At 35.4% G+C, this 19,891-nt stretch overlaps 1 protein-coding gene across 1 annotated transcript in view; it reads right to left on the bottom strand.

Moving 5' to 3' along the window:
- Positions 1–40: 40 nt before the first annotated feature.
- The window catches only part of WWP1 (WW domain containing E3 ubiquitin protein ligase 1), a 122,875-nt gene continuing 103,024 nt past the window's right edge, over positions 41–19,891 (bottom strand). Inside the window, exons 21-25 of the mRNA XM_025393677.1 lie at positions 16,453–16,573; positions 11,271–11,375; positions 8,333–8,429; positions 7,806–7,878; positions 41–1,601 (exon numbers count right to left, since the gene is read on the bottom strand). Coding sequence (XP_025249462.1) covers positions 1,502–1,601; positions 7,806–7,878; positions 8,333–8,429; positions 11,271–11,375; positions 16,453–16,573 — 496 coding nt within the window. The 3' untranslated portion in view covers positions 41–1,501. The remainder of the gene's footprint in view (positions 1,602–7,805; positions 7,879–8,332; positions 8,430–11,270; positions 11,376–16,452; positions 16,574–19,891) is intronic.

The raw sequence follows: 19,891 nt of genomic DNA, 5'->3' as shown, positions 1-19,891 counted from the left end.
TAGGATTTGGAAAAGGAGTCTATTCAGCCAAGCAGATCACTGCCTTTCTTTCGCCTTTACTATGATTTCTGAATAAAATGCAGAACACACTCTCAGTATGTAGAAAAATAAAATTTTGGCAAAACAATAATTACTGTTTTTCTGTATGTACTTAGCAGTGAAATATTTATAGGCAACATATTTTAAGAAGTCAGTTCCATGGCTATAAAAAATGTTTAAGTTGATGAAATTTACAGTGCATATTAAAAGCATGATACAAATGGAAATTTAAAATTTTGTATTAGGAAGCCCAGTTTGCTAAAAGTAGCATTAATATCATTCACATCAGATTTTAATTTGTTACACATTTTTGTAGTTCAGCAAAGGCCTTATGATGAAAAACAATTAAAAAGTGTTACTTACGACAAAAATAATTATCTGTGTAAAAAGGGGGAGACTCAAAAGATTTTTATATGCTTATTTAATTCAGATAAATAGAACTGTTATGAATTTGAGAGGAATGAAGATAGTCAAATACTAACAGAAAATCATTAGCCTCATATTAGAGCATTCAAATGCTTATGTAACTCTTCAATCCATCTGGCTTCATAAAATCCAAAACTTTGAACACAAAAAAAGTGGCAGAGTTCACATTACCTTTTGTATGTTCCTAAGTATGAAACTGCATCAATTTATTATGAATTAAATTTGAAAAACATCACAGATTTAAAAACAAAGTACAAAAGTGCCTGATTCTTTTTAATTCCACAAATACCTAGCATCTCAACATGTAAACAAACTTCTATGCTGCTCAATGAATCTTTCCAATTTCGATAAACGAAATAGTATCAGATCTAGTATATGACTTTCATGTGTAAGTTATGGTTTTATCCATTACTTTGACAATATTACTGATGTAACAGAGAGAAAAATTTTCAACTATTGTATTTATTTAAAACAAACTGACAGGTTCAAGCACCTGTCTTCAGAAAAGCCAGCAGCATTTTTTTTTTTTTTTTAACATACTCAAAGTAAGATTTGGCCTAAGCCCTTAATACCTTCCTGAACAGCCATGCAACTAAACACCCTCAGGAGATGTTACATAAGGGAGAGAAGAACATGGAGCAATTTGCACTTTTTCCCCTAGATAATATTAACAAGGTAAAGCAAATCCAGATCTTTATGAATGAACGGCTGTCATGTTTCATACACTTGGAGCTCTATAAAACTAGAGCCACTATCATATATGCTTTTATAGATATATATGTATTTTTAATAAAGTCTCTCACTTGCTTCAAAATTTAAGGATGATGTTTTTCCTGGTCAGTCATTTCAAGGGAACAATAAATAAAGTAGAAAAGGATGAACTGTTTTGCATATTTCTGTGGAAGAACGGAAAACATACTTTGAGAGGTTCGGAAAATTCACTGTACAGAATGAACAGCTTATATACACTATCTGTGCAATTTTTCTTGGCTGGGGTATTTAAATGCAAGAGCTCCTCCAAAATAAGAAGCCACATTCATTCTTGTCCAAATCCCTCTGTCTCTTCTATTGCAAAAAGAAGTTTTTCCTTTAGTTGTTCATAACTCTTATATGGTGGTAGATCCAAGCGATTAAAACTGAACAGAAACAAAAACAAAATCAGATGTTTTCAATAAAATGAAAAAAAAAATACAATATTTTTCAAAGCACATAGAAAAGCTGAATGGATATATAAATATATACTATATATGTAAAAATTTTGCCAGAATTATTCTAACAATTTACTACTATAATATTACTTAATTGGTATATTAACATTTCTAAATTTCTTAGAGTAATCCAAATTTAAGACTTACATATAAAAACTATTTTAACATCTCCGAGAGGAAAATGGAATTACAAATAATAAGTGTAGCAATTTGGATAAAGACAATTTTTAAAAAAAAAATCAATTTTCTTTTTACTATTCCTGTTACGTGTGTCATGAGTCCTCCTAATTTCTCTTCGGATAAGAGTCTATTTCTTTCATCCACTCAATCACTCATTCATCAGTCATTTACTGAGATTTTTTGACACAACCGATAAGCTAGTGATACAGTGAAGAAAACTAAAATCCCTGTCTTCATGGAATTTACATTCTGGGGTGGAGACAGTCAGTGAACAAATATATACATCTGTCTTTTCAAATAATCTAACCACATATATAAACTCTTCTAAAATGATACTTTTTCAGCCTTGTCATACTCAAATAATTCCATTCTGGGATTAACTGATGAAAAATGTTAAAATACTAAAAAATGCTTAAAATAACAATATTATTTTTCAGTTTACAAAGGTGAAATCACATTTCATTTTGTAAGGTACAGCACTGAGTAACTAGATTAGGATTCGGGTGTTCAGGGTTTTGGTCCCCACAGTAGCAGTGACTAGTGAGATAGCTCTGAGTAAGTCAGAACGCTTCTGTACCTTCATTTTCCCATGCAGAAGCTTTCTAGAGATTATCCAGGTACCCTCTTACCATTCCCACCACTTTCCATGTGCCCTTGATCCTCCCATGTTAGAGTTAGGAAAGAGCCTTTGAAACAAGGCATCTAATTAAAACAGTGCTTTTTTAAGAATGTATTCTTTGTATTTTAAAAGAAGTTAAAGATATTAATAGCAGCAACTAAGCAGACCATCTACTGCCTTCCCCTTTAAACTATACTTCAAGGTAGAGTATGATAACAAGGTCAAAAAAAAAATACTATTTTTCAATACTTCCTATATAAGACAACCAGTCACTTTCTGTTCTCTTACATCTTTCACATATAGCCTTTGCCAAATTCTGTCATTCTGTCTACCAAATATTCCATTTTTTCTCCTGCTTATGTATTTATTTGGAGACAGGGTCTGGCTCTGTTGCCTAGGCTAGGGTGCAGTGACACTGTCTCGGCTCACTGCAACCTCGACCTCCCAGGCTCAAGCAATCCTCCCTCCTCCCACCTCAGCCCCCGGGGTGGCTGGAAGTACAGGTGCATGCCACCATGGCCAGCTAACTTTTGTATATTTTTTGTAGAGACGAAGTTTTATCATGTTGCCCAGGCTCCTCCTGATCATTTCTACTGCCACTACATCCCTCTGTATATGCTTCCCCATCATCTCTTATCTGGATCATCAGAGAATGTCCTGCTACTCAACTTTGGGCCCATTTGTTTTGTTTCTTTTTTACTTTTTGCTAAAATGACATACCAGTTTATGCTACTCTTCAAAAACCTTTGCTGGTTTTGAGTTGCTGTGGGTGGGGAGGGGGCTGTGGTGGGGAAAGGAAGCTTCTGTTCTCTACCGTCAACTTGTTTCACGCTCTCCCGAGCATACCACATGCCTTTCTCTTTCTGTAACCCTGCTCTCTATGATCTGGAATACACTTTTCATCAAGAACCAGTCCAAATGCTACAACTTCCTCTGAGCATCTTACACATACAATTTCCCTATTCATAAGCTCCTTTTATTTCTGTTTTAGCATCTATTTTAATCTACTCTGGATTAGGATTGACTGGTTTCTCCCACTAGATTCTAAAATCCATGAGGGCAGTCATCTCTGCACTCTCTTAATGCTGATCTGTTTCGCATACAGTAGATATTTAGTAAATGCCGAGTTGAAAAACATGAAAGTGGGTTACTTGAAAACATCCAAAACAGGCTTCTGTTTTAAAACATTGGCCATTATGTTTTGTGCTGTTTTTGTAAGACAGACAAGCTAAAATTGATTCTGCTTTCTTCATTTATTGACCCCAAGGCTATACTTTGAACCCTGACATCACCAGTAAAGGAAGTTTCTAATTTAAAAATCCTGTTCTCTTACCATGTCTTTCCAGTTTATTTCAATTAAAATGCCAGCCTGTTGACCTCATCATACTATCCTGTCTACCTCTTCTTGTCCTCCCTTTTTTCTTTACCTATAGCCCATCACTATAATTAGAGATCATGGTCCATCATTATACATCATAATGTATTTGTATTTGTAAAAGTATTTACAACATATTCATTTAATTTATTTTGAGACAGAGTCTAGCTCTGTATCCCAGGCTGGAGTGCAGTGGTACAATCTTGGCTCACTGCAACCTCCGTCTCTGGGGTTCAACTGATTCTCCTGCTCTCAACCTCCCGAGTGGCTGGGTTTACAGGCATGCACAGCCACGCCCAACTAATTTTTGTATTTTTAGTAGAGACGGTGTTTTACCACGTTGGCCAAGTTGGTCTTGAACTCCTGGGATCTGCCCACCTCAGCCTCCCAAAATGTTGGGATTACAGGTGTGAGCCACCTTGCCCGGCCTACAAATATTTTTAAATCTCACGCTTCTCCCTCTTTTGAACTCATAAACTCAAATTCTGATGAACTCAATCTTCTGCTTTGTTGTTCCTTTCAACTTAACAGCTGAAAATTACTGGGGGAGGAAATCATGCATTCAAGTAGACGGTTGTCATTTCAAATATACTACTAATCCAAGTGAGCAATCCAATTTTGCCTAGCAATCTTAGCCGTGTTCCTCTAATCAATACTTGCCTATTCTCTAACAATTCTCCCAATTCCTTCTTTCTCTCGAAAGTTTTTCCTTTCTTCACTCTTAGCCTTATACTTTCTCCTTATACTTTGAGAAAACAGAAATCAGTGGGTGGTAATTACTTTCCCTTCACAAAATTTGAAATCTATTTTAATTCTCCCCTTGACTCAAAAATCACTCAAAAGTGGTAGATATTGGATCTACCACTTTAACTGAAGGCAGAGGTCTTCAAATTTTGGTCACAGGACTCCTTTTCACTCTTAAAAATACTGTCAACCTTGGCTGGGAGCGGTGGCTCATGCCTATAACCCCCGCACTTTCAGAGGCCAAGGCAGGAGGACGGCTTGAACCCAGAGTTTAAGACCCACCTGGGAAAACATAGCAAAACTTAGTCCCCACAAAAAATTAAAACATTAGCCAGGCATAGTGGTGTACACTGGTGGTCCCAGCTACTGGGGAGGCTATGGTGGGAAGATTGTTTGAACCCAGGAGGTTGAGGCTGCAGTGAGTTGTGTTTGTGCCACTGCACTCTAATCTGGGTAACACAGCAAGACTGTCTCGGAAAAAAAAATTTCCAACTGCAAAGAGCTTTCATTTATATGAATTATAGCTACTGATATTTAAAAGTTAAAACATATTTTATTTATATGAATTATAGCTACTGATATTTAAAAGTTAAAACAAGTTTAAAAAGTATTAATTCATTTTGATATGAAAATAAACATTTTAATGGGAAAAACCCAAGTATTTCCAAAAAAATATAGTGGAAAGAGTGATTTTGTTTTATAGTTTTGGAAATCTTTTAAATATCTGGTGTAACAGAAAACATCTGGATTCTGATATCTACTTGTACATTTAATCTACTGCCCCACGCAGAAAAATAGTTAGAAATAGAGATATACTCTACTCATCTTGTCAGATAATTATCGATATTATTCTTTGATACTAAATTTGACAAGGGAATGCACAATATGGTTCGAAATCAGGTCAAAGAACACTTTGTACTTTGTTATACAAAATCTACTGTTCTCTCTTGCACTTTGTTTTTGATCTGATTTGATTTTTTTTTGAGACAGAGTCTTACTCTGTCACCCAGACTAGAGTGCAGTGGTGTGACCATGGATCACTGCAGCCTTGACTTCCCTGGCTCCAGTGATCCTCCCATCTTAGCCTCCAGAGAAGCTGGGACTACTGGTGTGTGCCAACACACCCGGCTAATTTTTGTATTTTTTGTAGAGACGGGGTTTCACCATGTTGCCTAGGCTGGTCTCAAACTCCTGAGCTCAAGCGATCCTCCCACCTCGGCCTTCCAAAGTGTTGGGATTATAGGTGTGAGCCACGGTGCCCAGACTCTCTTGCACTTTGAATAGATCTTTTACTCATGCGTCATTTTGTAACATTTGTTGTAGCATTCACTGATCATTTGAAAATTATGACTCATTGAATTATAAGGATTTTCTAAATGTTGACTCATTTAATTATATAACAGGAAAAAAAATCACATTTGTTAAAAGACCACTAATCAGCCGGGCATGGTGGCTCACTCCTGTAATCCTAGCACTTTGGGAGGCCAAGGCGGGCAGATCACGAGGTGAGGAGTTCGAGACCAGCCTGACCAACATGGTGAAACCACGTCTCTACTAAAAATACAAAAATAAGCCAGGTATGGTGGTGCGCACCTGTAATCCCAGCTACCCAGGAGGCTGAGGCAGGAGAATCGCTTGAACCTGGGAGGCGGAGGTTGTAGTGAGCTGAGATCGCACCACTGCCCTCCAGCCTGGGTGACAGAGCAAGACTCCGTCTCAAAAAAACAAAAAACAAACAATCTCACTAATCTCATTGACAAAAGTCTTCAGAAGCTCTCAAGCTCATGGTGGTAATTATCACCACCAACAAATGCCTATTGTTTTCCTTAAAATGACAAGCTAACAACATTACTTCTCAAGAAAATGTCTGTCAAATACCTAAGTCTGCATAAACTGCTGGCGGGTCATTTTTTCAAGTAAAAATAGTGTTCCATAAAAGAAAACAAGCTAGTTCAGTTTTCAACTCAAACAACTGCCCAAGAGCTTTCCTTCAAGAAAATCATTCTCTGGTGTGCACAAGTGCTATTTCAGACTTCCTACTTTGTCACACAAATGTTAAAAAAAACATATACTCAAGCATCAAGATTGAATAAAGTTAGTAATTTTTACTGCTTCATAAAGAACTTCAATGAACCTGCCTTTTTGCTTTTTTTTTTTTTTTTTTTCCCTTGCTTTAAACCTCAAGTATATGGTGCTGAAGAATACAGAGGTAGTAGCAGTTTGGTGCCACTGCCTTGATTTATGCTAAGGCACAAGCAGGTTCACAAACCATTGCTTTTGCACCACAAGTAGAAATTTCAAAATGATAAAAAGGCAAATAATGGCTTGGTATGAAAATAGTTTTGACCTCCTGAAAGAATCACCTATCTCCAGGCTGTCATCTTTGGCCTGGGTAACTATAACAATTTCTTAACTACTCTCCCTGCATTCACCCTTGCATCCAACTCCTCCCCTATACTGTTTTCCGGCCGATTTTTCTGGGATTTATTACTTGCTATTTAAAACTTTTCAAAGCTGTCTAATTTTTCTTTGGTATCTCAGTTCTTTATATTAGCCTATAAGGCTGTACATAATTTAATCCCTGCCTACATCCCCCAATTTTTTCATCTCCCTTTCTTCTGATTTACCAAGTTCCAATCATACCTATCATCTTCATTTCCTTGAAAAACAATTTCTTCAGGGTCTTTGCTTACTTTGGCATTTCTGTGCAAAGAATGTTCTTTCTCTGCTTATTCCCACAGCATGCTCTTTATCAAACTCAACTTAAGCAAATTACCCCTTCCAAGACATCTCCCTGACCACTCAACCCAGAGTAGGTTCCCATTAGTTGTTCTCTATCAGAGTACTCTCATTTTTCCCTTCGAAGGACTTACCAGGATTTGCAAATAGTTGTTTGTTTATCTGTTTGTCATTTGCGCCCCACCATGGGGCACAAACTTCATAAAAGACAGGGAATACTTAAATCTTACTTTATACATAGTGGGTACACTAATATTTGTTGAATCAATGGATGCATTTCTCAAGTATTTCTATTAATGAGAACACGCTAAAGTGTTCAGTTATAGAATGCTGTATTAATCAATGTGTTCTCAAAATTGAAATTCTGACTACTTTAATGAATACGCAGTTATACTGGATCTTACATATTTTTAAAGGAACAAAACAAAAGATTCTCTGTGGCTTTCACCTTTGTATTTAGGATTCTTGAACTTACCATGTATGGCTTCTTGGTAACCAAGTGTCTTTGCCAACTTTTTCAATGCAAAACTTTTGAGGCCCATTACTTCCTACACCAGGAAAATAAGACAAAGTTTATCTGGTCCTTTAAACTTTTTTCTTCTGACAACTACTTAAATAATAGAACATGCTGCATAATCATATGAATGATACGAAATAAAGAAGAAATTCACAATGTAAGCTGCTTCTGCCTGAAGAAGCTTCTTACTGTTGCAGAGATCCAGCAATAAGAATTAAATCAGTGGGAAGAAAACTATTTATATAGAATGTCGCTCCCTTCACAGTCACCCTAGGGAGCAAAGCAATGGCCACCTCAGCTATATGAGGAGACATTCATTTTTGTCTTACAAGTGCTTTGATATTAGCCATTCATTTTTCTTTCTTCTAAATGAAGTCCTATCTACAGCACAGAAGAGTAATCTTTAGTTCAAGTCTTCTGTATGTCCAAAGGCCATTATTATCACAAAATTATCTACAGAGAAATTACAGTGAAACTACATTTACCCATGAGCTCAGCAAATCCTCCCAGAGGTAAACGGCAGGTTCCAGTGACGAACTGCAGTAGTCGCATTCTTACTTCATTGTCTGTCTCTTTCACAAACTGTAATGAAATCCAATGTACTTTAATATGAAATAAATGCTAAACTATCTTCAATCATGAAACTAGTACACACTTGAAGAAATTAAATAACACTGAATTGGTTCAAAAGTCGTGTGAAAAAGTGGTTGTAGGGTTTGTCATTTAATAAGGGTGGGCACCATGCTAAGCACACTGTGAACCTCACTTCAGGTCATCCTCATGAGAACACGGAGGCTGGCCACCATCATTACTACGCCCATCTTACAGCGAGCAAAGACATGAGAATCTTGGCAAGGTTAAGTCATTTATGTAAGGTCAAACAAAAGGTGCAACCAAGGTAGATGTTGTTGTTGGGCTGTAGTATAACAGCTATTAAAGGTTCCTGCCAAATAGTGTGCCACTGGTTTTCATGGATTTAGTTCTCACAATTTTATGAGATAGGTAGAATCATTAGCATCCCCACTGTACACATAAGGAAATGGAGGCCTAGAGAGTTTAAATGATTTGTCCTTCTTAAACTGCTAAAGTGGCAGAACTAACATTTGAACTCAAGTCTAGATGAGCCCTAAACCACTGTTATTCCTCCCTGAGTCAATTACCCATCTCCCCTTTAAGCTACAGAAAACAAATGAACACCTCTCTGCTGCCACTCTTAATAGTCTATGGTATTTTCTCCCATGAAACACCATTTTCCTAACACTTTGTGTTCTTCCTGACTAGTACCTGAAAAACCAAAGTACACATTCCTCTAAAATTATCTGTTTCACTGACTAGTTATTTTCAAAGACATAAATGGGCAATGTGGTGAAATACTAATTTGATTGGTTTGAGTATAACAGAAAGCAAGGAACATAGGGAGCAGATTAAGAGTAGAAATGTATCTTAAAAATAGGGAATAAACTTTAGCTAAGGATAAGATAAAACAGCTGTGCTAATCATGTCCCAAAATATTTCAGTGAAGAACTGTGCTGAGGCACATATTTCAACAAAACACAAGAAACAAAACTTATTACCAGGTCTGGCATAAACCTCACCACTTCCCCTAAAAGAAACCCACTTCAGAAAACACAAGTATTCATTTGGATTTATATGACCCTAAGCTTAAGCTCATTGGCTATGTAGGTACAAATGTGTAAACAGAAAGCCAGGGAACACCAAATGTAACGAAGCTAGTGAATAGTATGCATATTGCATGCAATGCAATTCAGGTATTTTAGGCGTGAAAATGGATTTATTCCTTCCTATTTATGTATTTATTTTATAATAGGTAATAGTATGGAATGCAAAAGACTTTTACTTAATGAAAAGCAGCTTTCCTACCTTCGCCTGCAACTGCTCAGCACCCCTCTAGAACTGTTTCCAGTTTTTTCTCTGCCTTTTCAAAGATGATATATTTCCATACTAACATACACTTTTACTATACAGATGATAAGTCTTTAAACAAAAAGCATCATATTATAGACATTGTTTAGCATCTTCCTTCTCCCCTTAATACTGTATTGAAACATTATTCTCCAATATTTTTGTTAATTTGCATTTTTAAAAATGGAAAGAAAAGTCAGGCGTAGTGGCTCATACCTGTAATCCCAGCACTTTGGGAGGCCAAGGCAGGTGGATCACTTGAGGTCAGCAGTTCAAGACCAGCCTGGCCAACATGGTGAAACCCTGTCTCTACTAAAAATACAAAAACTAGCCGGGCGTGGTGGCACGCACCCATAATCCCAGCCACTTGGAGTGGGGGCGCTGAGGCAGGAGAATCACTTGAACCTGGGAGGCAGAGGTTGCAATGAGCCGAGATCCTGCCACTGCACTCCAGCCTAGGCAACAGAGTGAGACTCTGTCTCAAAAAAAAAAAAAAAAAAAAGAATGACTCCAAGGTATAGACATATAGAATGGATGTATGATAGTTTATTTACTCAGTACTCTCCTGATGGACATTTAGGTTGTTTCAAGTCTCTGTTAGTAAACCAATGATATTGCATTACTTTGGTATGTGCCACTTTACACATGTGGAAGTATATTTTAAGATAAATTTCTAGAAGTGTCTACATCTCTTTAAAATATCAAGCAATAAACTCATGACATACATCCTTATGAAAAGATGCAACTTTTGGAAAGTATACTGTAACACAAAGCCTAGCATTACTCTTCACCTGAAAATGAAACAGTTAAGCAGAAGTAAGCCAGAAGTCCAGTCGTTAAATTGCTCAAATGAGTCCCAATTAGTAGAGAAGTTATCTGAAGAATATCCCTGATCTGGAGATTTTAAATTCTCAAATAAACACACAAAACAAAAGTCTATTAAAATAAAATGTTCAAGATTAGTGTGGTACACTTGGATTCCTGAGACCATCCTATTACAGTTTAAGCAAAACACAAAAAAAATAAAAATAAATACATAAATAAATGAATAAAGTCACTCTTATGACATTATGCCCTCGATCATTCTAATTCCCTAGTATATATTACCTCAGAGGAATTAAAATATCTGCACTGACTATCATTACAAACATATTTCCTCATTTACTTCTAGAATTAAGTGGAATTTAGACTACTTAGATACCACTAGAAAAAAATTGCTATGCCTACAACTATTAACATTAAACTATTACTTAAATAAGATTCCGTCATTCACTCCTTCATTTTAGCAAGACAGTCAAAGAAGCAATAGAAAGTACTTTTGACAAGTGTTCACACTATTCTCTTAGAATTAGAATTGGAAATTTATAAACTGTGTCCAAAAGCAGTCTCAATTAAAAATAATAAGCTATTTTTAAAACCACCATTTCATTAGAAAATATGTTGAGTACTTTGTTTCAAATATGTTGAGTACTTTGTTTCGAAAAAGATAAAAGCAAATACCTGCCAAAACCAAATGATTTGCTTGCTGTTTCTTGTATAATGTCGATAAACAGTATTTCTCTGCCAATCTGCCAAGTCAACCTCCTGCATGCCACACAACATAACCTGGGAAATGAGCACAGAATCAGGCTACGATAAAGATTTAGTGAAGAGTAATCATATGACTGAAATTTCCTAATGCAGTTATGCACATGGCAAATTATGTGAAAAGCTATGTGCACGGCATATAATGATCACAATAAGCAAATCTTTTGAACAAAACTGTGGCAATTTAGCATAAAGGATTCTCTGGTACTTTACCCATGTTTCTTGAACTCAAACCAAAAACTACATTTAGAGTATTTTCAAGAAAAACAGCTATATTGAAAAGCATGTCTCCTTTACCATGTGTATATATATGGTGTGTGTATTTACACACACACATATATCTATATAGATTTATATCTAGATATGTGTGTATATATGTATCTATATATATACATAGATATATATCTAGATACATAGATAGATCGATCGATCTCCCCCAAACTGGGTATCCAAATTCATTAGTTCCAAACCTATTTCTGGTTCTCATTTTAAAAAACCTATGCTATCTTATATACTTAAAAATAAAAAAATACTAACCTCCTATTAATAATTTATCCAGCTTCTCTAGGAATATTCTACATATGTGAAATTTTCAAACAACCTCAACTTGTATATGAAATGAACATTATTTTAGGCATAGTAAAATATGTAATACTTATCTCTTAGTTTTTTTCATAAGTCAACTTTGAGCTATAATTTACATAGAATAAAATGCACAAACTTAGGTATATAGTTAGAAGATTTTCAACAGATGTATACACCTGTGTAACCACCATTACAATCAAGATATAGAATATTTCCATCATATCCCTTTTTGTAATCAAAACCATATCCTCATCTCTAGTTTCAGGTGATCAGTGATTTCACCACAGATTATATTTGTCCTTTTAAGAATGTCATGTATATGCATACATCCATATTTGTGTCATATATAGTGCATACACATATACACACATCCTCTTTTGTTTTTCCCACTCAACATGTTTTTGAGATTCATCCATGCTGTAGTTCATATTTTCTATCACTGAGTAGTATTCCATTATATGAATATACAACAATTTGCTTATCCATTCACTTGTTAATTCATTTAGGTTACTTTCAATTTTTAGCAATGATGAATAAAGTGATTAACATTTATGTACAAGTCTTTGTTTAGATATATATTTCATTTTAATAAACACCTAACAGTAGAACTGGTAGGCCATAAGGTAGATGTACATTTAACATTATAAGAAACTACCAACACTATCTCAAAGTGGTGTTTTGATTTGCATTTCCCCAATTACTAATAAGCATTTTTCCATGTATTTACTTGCCATCTGTGTATCTCCTATTGTGAAGTGAGCCTTTGTCTATTTAAAAATGTTTTCTTGTCTTTTTATTGAGTTCCATGAGTTTTTTGTTAACATATTTCAGATATAAGATCTTTGTCTCAACAGTTTCTCCCAGTGTGTAGGTTACTTTTTCACTTAATGGTATCTTTTCAAGAGCAGTTTTTAGCTTTTGAAGAAGTCCAATTTATCCTTATTTTTCTTTCATGGTTATTACTTTTTGTGTTCTAAAAAACTTCTGCCTGCATCAAGATTTCTCTCATGTTTTCTTTTTCACTTTCACATTCAGACTTATAATTCTCTTTAATTGTAAGCATGAATAATTTTATGGGCAGAGGTAAGGTCAAAGTTAATTTTAAATATGGACTGAAGTAGGTTCATAGTTAATTTTCTTCCATATGGACATTCAGTTGATTCAACGTCATTTGTTGAAAAGATATTCCCTTTCCACATTGAAATATCTTAGCACTTTTGCTGAAAATCAATTGACAATATAGGGTCTACTTCCGGACTTTCTAGTGTTCCACCAATTTGTCTATTCTTTCACAAATACCACATTATCTTATTTACTATTAGAAATAAGTCTTAAAATCAGGTGATGTAAATCCTCCAAGTCTGTCCTTTCTCAAAATTGGCTCTGCTCTTCTAGGGCCTCTGTATTTCCTTCTAATTTTGAAATCAGCCTGTCACTTTCTATAAAAAAATTCTGCTGAGATGTTGAATCTCTAAATCAATTTGGAGAGAATTGACACTTTAACAATATAACATGGTATATCTCTTCATTTATTTAGGTCTTCCTTAATTTTTCTGAGCAGTTTTGAGTTTTTGGTATAGAAGTCTTGTGTGTTTTTGATTAAATTTGCTCATTTTTTGATGCTTTCACAAATGAAACTAAAATCTTAATTTTAAGTGTCTGTTGCTAATACATAAAAATACAATTGATTTTTAAAGTATTAAAATTGTACCCATGCCTTATTAAATTCACCTTATTTCCAGTAGTTTTTTGGTGGGTTACCTAGGATTTTCTAATCTAAGCTGAAAATCATGTTTTCATCTGTGAATATAGGCAGTTTTACTTATTTCCCATCTTTATGCTTCTTATTTCTGCTTTTGCCACTGGCTAGGGTATTTGGTAAAATATTGAATAGAAGTGGTAAGAGTAGACATCTTTGCCTTTTTCCGAAACTCAATGGGAAACTTTCAAAATATTACCATTTAGAATAATGCTAAGGTTTTTTGTTGTTGATGATGATTCCCTTTATCAAACTAAGAAAGTTGCCTTCTATTCCTAGTGTGGTAGGGGTTTTCATAAAGAATGACTACTGTATCTTCTTAAGCATTAAACAGATATTAACCTATAAAAGGGGGTGTGATTATGCATAGCCATTATTGTGAATAATAGTATGAATAACCGTTACTGTGATAAGAGAGCCAATGAATGGCAGCAGACGGAAGAACAACAGACTAGGAGTAAAACTTAAGACAAAGCAAAACAAGACAAATTCTGTATTTTCTCACACAGCTCTGCACTCTTAATTGATTAGCACTCTTAATTGTACTTTTAATTGATTAGGGCAAGGCAAATAATCATAAAGAGCTTCAGTCACCTTATATGTAAAAGAAAAGTATCATATGGCCTTCCCACACACAGGGCAATATGTGAGAACATTATACATCCTGCGAAGGGTACATAAACTACATGTTCCTATTCTTATGCTTCTTGATCTCCTGTTTTAATTTCATCTCCACTTCAGTATAAGGCTCCCACTATAACATCCCTCTTTGAGTGCACCTCTAAAATAGGCATTCTTAATTGGAGATATGGAGTATTTAGGTGTATGAATTTAGAGGATGCAAGATGTCTGTCTTCAGATTAAAAATGAAGTCTGTGGTTTTTAAAAAGATTAATAAATACTACTCTAAAAATGTCTTCCATGCTAATCTTCTAATATGTTTCTGTTAATTTGTGTAAGCAAACTGTTAAGAAAGATGTTAACCAGGATTAGTGACGGTCTATGTCAGCCAGGCTCAGAGTCCTGGTTTTCATATATATCGCCTTTCCATATCCACAGCTTTTGTATCGGCAGATTCAACCAATGGTGGATTGAAAATATTTGAGAAAAAGAATAATACAACAATTAAAAAAAATAAAAAAATTAAAAATATAGTATAATAACTATTTACTGTAACATTTGCATTTCATTAGGTATTTATCAGTAATCTAGAGATGATTTACAGTATAAGGGAGAAGTGTGTAGGTTATATGCAAATACTATACTATTATATACTGTAACCGTAAGGACTTGAGTATCCATGGATTGTGGTATCCACAGGTGCCCTACAGAACCAATCCCCCACAGATACCTAGGGATGACTGTACTTCCAGAGTTGCTAGAAGGCTTAATTCCTACATAGGAATATTACTGTATGAAATTTAAAGTACTGTTTTTCATATGTATATTTGATTACATGAAAGAACCAAGTTTCTTAATAAAAGGCCCAATATGGCTACAGTTAAAATAGCACACCCAAAGCAGGCAGAGAGGAAATGCCAAGAACTATTCAAATGCCCGGCCTATGTCCTAACTTCATATGGGAAAATAAGACTTAGAAAATTCTTGATAATTAATCATTAGGGAAATGCAAATCAAAACCACAATGAGATATCCCCTCCCACCCATTAGGGTGGATACTATTAAAAAAACAAGCAAAAAAAAAAAAAAAAAAAAAAGAAAGAAACAGAAAATAAGTGTTGGGAAAGATGTGGAGAAACAGGAATCTTTCTACATGTTTAACAGGAATGTAAAATGATGCAACTGATCTAGAAAACAGTATGGTAGTTCCTCAAAAAAGGAAACAGAGGTTTACCATATGATCCAACAACACTACTCCTGGGTACATATCTAAAAGAAACAGGATCTCAGAGAGATATGTGTACACCTGTGTTCACAGCAGCACTATTCACAACAGCCAAAAGATGGAAGCCACAGAAAGGTCCCTTAAGGGACGAACGGATAATACCATGTGGTAGTGTACATACCTATAATGGAGTATTATTCGGTCTAAAAAAGGAAGAAAATTCTGACACATGCTACAGGACAAATGAACCTTGAGGATATTAGGCTGAGTGAAATAACCCACTCACAGAAAGTAAAATACTGTATGATTTCACTCATAGGAGGTATCAACAGTAGTCAAACTCAGAGAAACAAAGTAGAAGGGTAGTTGCCAGGGGCTGGGGAAAGGGGGACTTGTCTAATGGATATAGAGTTTCGGTTTTGCAAGATGAAAAAATTCTGGCGATTGGATGCACAATGTGAATATATTTAACATTACTGAACACTTAGAAATAGTTAAGATGGTATATTTTAAGATATATTTTATCGCACACCTGATATACTTCTACCAAGTCTAAATGTAGTTAAGACCACTAACAACTCATGACTTAAAACTCTGATCTTTGAAGCAACTCACTACTAAACTGAAATTTCAGAATTATTAATAATGTTCCAATAACTCTTCAAGACCCCTAACAACTGACACTGATTGAAGATTTTGTGCTCATGGCATTATATAGTTCAGAGAACATAACTAAGACTCTTACCCAATGCTAGAATAAATACCACCTTGACATCAGGACAAATGAGAGGATTCAAGATTGTGCTACAGGATTTTAAAATGTGTGAACACTGTTCTGTAAAAGCACAAAATTAGTCCCTCCCCCCACTAACATTCCCTACAATAGCAAAATAAAAGGGCCTAACCTCTAATTCTTTTTCATCGAAGTACTGTAGCCACTGAAGAGGAACAACTTCATTAAAACCATCAAGGAAAGCTTTGGTCTGTTCTTGTACTCCTCGAGAAAAACGCCATTCTGTCATTAAACTGAAAATAAAGATGGTATTTAAAAATAGGTAATTTATATGTGAAGTAAAATACTTAAAAACACCAAGAACTTCTATAGTTCTTTCTCTTTTTCTAAATATGCCACATATATATACATACATATAAATGTGATGTGTGTGTATATGTATGTATGCACATAATTTTAGAGTTAACACATTCGAGGAAATCAGTTCTAGCACATTGGCAACTATTAAAAAGGATGCTTTTAAGATAAATAGGAAAGAAAAAACAGAAAAAAAAAAGAAAATAAATAGGAGGTTCCTCACTATTTAGTAAGATAGCCAAATCCTAGCACTAATTATTTCCTGTTTATATCTAGACAAATACATCCAAACATCATGTGCTCACCGGGAAAGGAATAGCCAGTCATTTAACAGGCTGTCCTTACACCAAGCATTGCCATGACACACCTGAGGACTCTGACTCAAAGCCTTCCACACCAGGGAGGCAAGGGATCGTCTCAGTAGTATGTAATGACCATATGTCCACAGGCCATGGACTGGTGAGGGCTTATCGTCTGAGAGGGCTTAAGGCTGGAGAACAGGTTCTTTACTTGCTGGTTTATTGGAAAACATGAAGATTTCCTAACTAGAATAGAAGAACTCAAGATGAAAACAAAACATTCTGAAGAGACACATATAAAGCAGCTATAAGAGCACGGAAGTATGATAGAAATGAAATAAGGAAGAAAATGTGTCAGTGACACAAAATCTGTAAAAGGAGATTCCAAAAGGAGGTGGATCTGGAAAGAACTACCTAGAGAAGCAGCATACACTACCTCATACAGAGAAGCCACAGATTCTAGCAGATGAAAAGAAAGCCAAGCTGTTCCCACTCCTCTCATTTCTAACTCTTCTTTTTGTTTTCTAGAGGAAGCTGGCCTTATGCTTTTCTAAGGCTGCCTCTAAAACTTTTCTTCAATTCCTAAACCCTCTTTGTCCCGTATCCTCAACTCCAACTCCAACTTTTCTTCCCATTTGTCCACAAACGTGTTCAGACTATTCTTTTCCAAAAACCCTTCCTTTAACCCAGTGTCTCTTTTAAATTACTCTCTGTCCTCTCTTTACCACCACACTCATTATAAAAGTACACCACACTCAGTGTTTTCACTTGCTCACCTTCTATTCAACCAAATTTTAAACCAAGGTAATTTTAAACCCTGCTATCATTGTAGGCTTCACTATAGCCACTAATTCTCACCATCAACTTATCCCCTTAATACGTCAATTCTGCTCTTGCTGTTTTCCCTGTCCCAAAATCTCCCTCTATCAGGCAAGCTTTCATGTATCTTTTTTTTTTTTTTCTTTTAACATAAGGTCTCACTCTGTTGCCTGGTTCACTGCGGCCTTGACCTCCCTGGGCTCAGGTGATAGTCCCACCTCAGCCTCCCTAGTGCCTGGGACTACAAGCGCATGCTACCATGCCCAGCTAATTATTTTTAAAATTTTATTTATTTATTTATTTTTGTAGAGATGAGGTTTCGCCATGTTTCTCAGGCTGGTCTTGAACTCCTGGGCTCAAGTGATCCGCTCACCTCAGCCTCCCAAAGTGCTGGGATTATAGGCAGGAGCCACCAGCCTCTCATGCATCTTTTAAGACATAACCTAATACATAATGTCCTATGAAGAACTTTCCTGACTCCTCCCAGCAGAAACAATACCTCTCTTCCTACTTTAGATTCCAGTAGTACTTCATATATATTTCTACCATTCATTTACTCATAGCTTCACTGATGGCCTATTTTGTGCACTAAAAATAAGGTATCACAACTAAACAAGAGTGTTATCATATAATTCTCAAAAGCAGGATTAAAAAATAAGACTAAAGTCTGTTACTATTTGAAACTGAAACAAAATCCTCCAAAAATTGCTGCATTCATGATTAGCTATGAATAGTATTACAGTGGTAAAATGTTTTGAAACAGTGCTTAACTTTACAGAAAGTGAATATAAATCTTACATGGTAAGATTTTATTTAGACTGCTTTTGATATTTGAAACCACTGATGATAGCATTTTTTTAGCCACTCAGGTTGTGGTACTTATTTTTGTTGGACTTTGTGGAAGGCTCAGGCTTAACAAATAAAAAAAAAGTCCAGTGCCTTATGCATGATCTTTGTGAATATATTTTCCTCAAAATCTAGTGTTACTGTTTTTTTCCAACTAGTGTAATAAATGCACGCTGCAGAACAAAGCAAAACAAAAATATCTAACAGAGTACAAAAGTACAAAAGAGGAAAATCAGCTATTGCTAATTTCTCTCACTCAGAGATGACTGGTTTAGCAGAAAAAGAAGAGGCCAAGAATGTCACGCTAAGAAGGGTACATTGAAGTTGGTAAGCAGAGACACTAAGGATGTAAATTTGAAAGGCCATAGCAATTTACAAGAAGGGAAAAAAGAATGGCTGTGACATTTTACAAAAGCCACATAGCAATATCTGTTAAATACTTTTTGACCAAGTAACTTCACTTTTTAAAAATCTAGCCCACAAAACAAGTAGCAGGATGTATGGATTCATGCTTAAGGAAGTTTTCTGCTGTCTTGTTTGCAGTGGCCCAAACTGGACACAACCTAAATGATCTCTATTGACAGGAATAGCTGAAAAATATAGGAAAAAAACCACCCCAGTTTACCTAGCTATTAAAAAATGAGCTAGATTTAACTGTACTGTCCTTCAGACAAAAGAGTAAGATACAGAGTAATGTGTATAATCCAATCCCATTTTCAAAACAAATATAAAAAACAAAAAATCTGAAAGAGACAGAGATGACAGCTAGCATCTAAGAGGGTGAAAATGGTAGTACTATTCATAGAAGACATCAGGAGGAGAAAATATCTAGGAAAAATGAAAAGTTTGATTTTAGACCCATGACATTTTAAGATGGGTCATCTGTAGTTCACGTGTTGGCAAATTACGGCCCGTGGGCCTAATCATCTGGTTTTTTTGTCCCCAGCATTTGAGCTAAGAATAGTTTTTACATTTTAAAAAAATGACTGAAAACTATTAAAAGTATTTTGGGATATGAAAATCATACAAAATCAAATTTCAGTGTCTACAAGTGTTTTACTGGAACACAGCCACACATCTATTTATACACTATCTATGGTTACCTTTACACTATACCACAGAGGTGAGTAGTTGCAATAAGAAATGTGGCCTGTAAGCCTAACAAGTTTACTGCCTGGTTCTTTCCTGAAAATGTTTGGATTTACCTGGCTGGCAAATGGAAATTATTTCTAAAGTTCAGATATAACTTTAACAGAAAATTGAAGCTATGTTAGCAGAATATTTAGATAA

This window comes from Theropithecus gelada, chromosome 8 (assembly GCF_003255815.1).
Source record: "Theropithecus gelada isolate Dixy chromosome 8, Tgel_1.0, whole genome shotgun sequence".
Classification (NCBI taxonomy): domain Eukaryota; kingdom Metazoa; phylum Chordata; class Mammalia; order Primates; family Cercopithecidae; genus Theropithecus; species Theropithecus gelada.
This window is presented reverse-complemented; position numbering and strand designations above follow the sequence as displayed.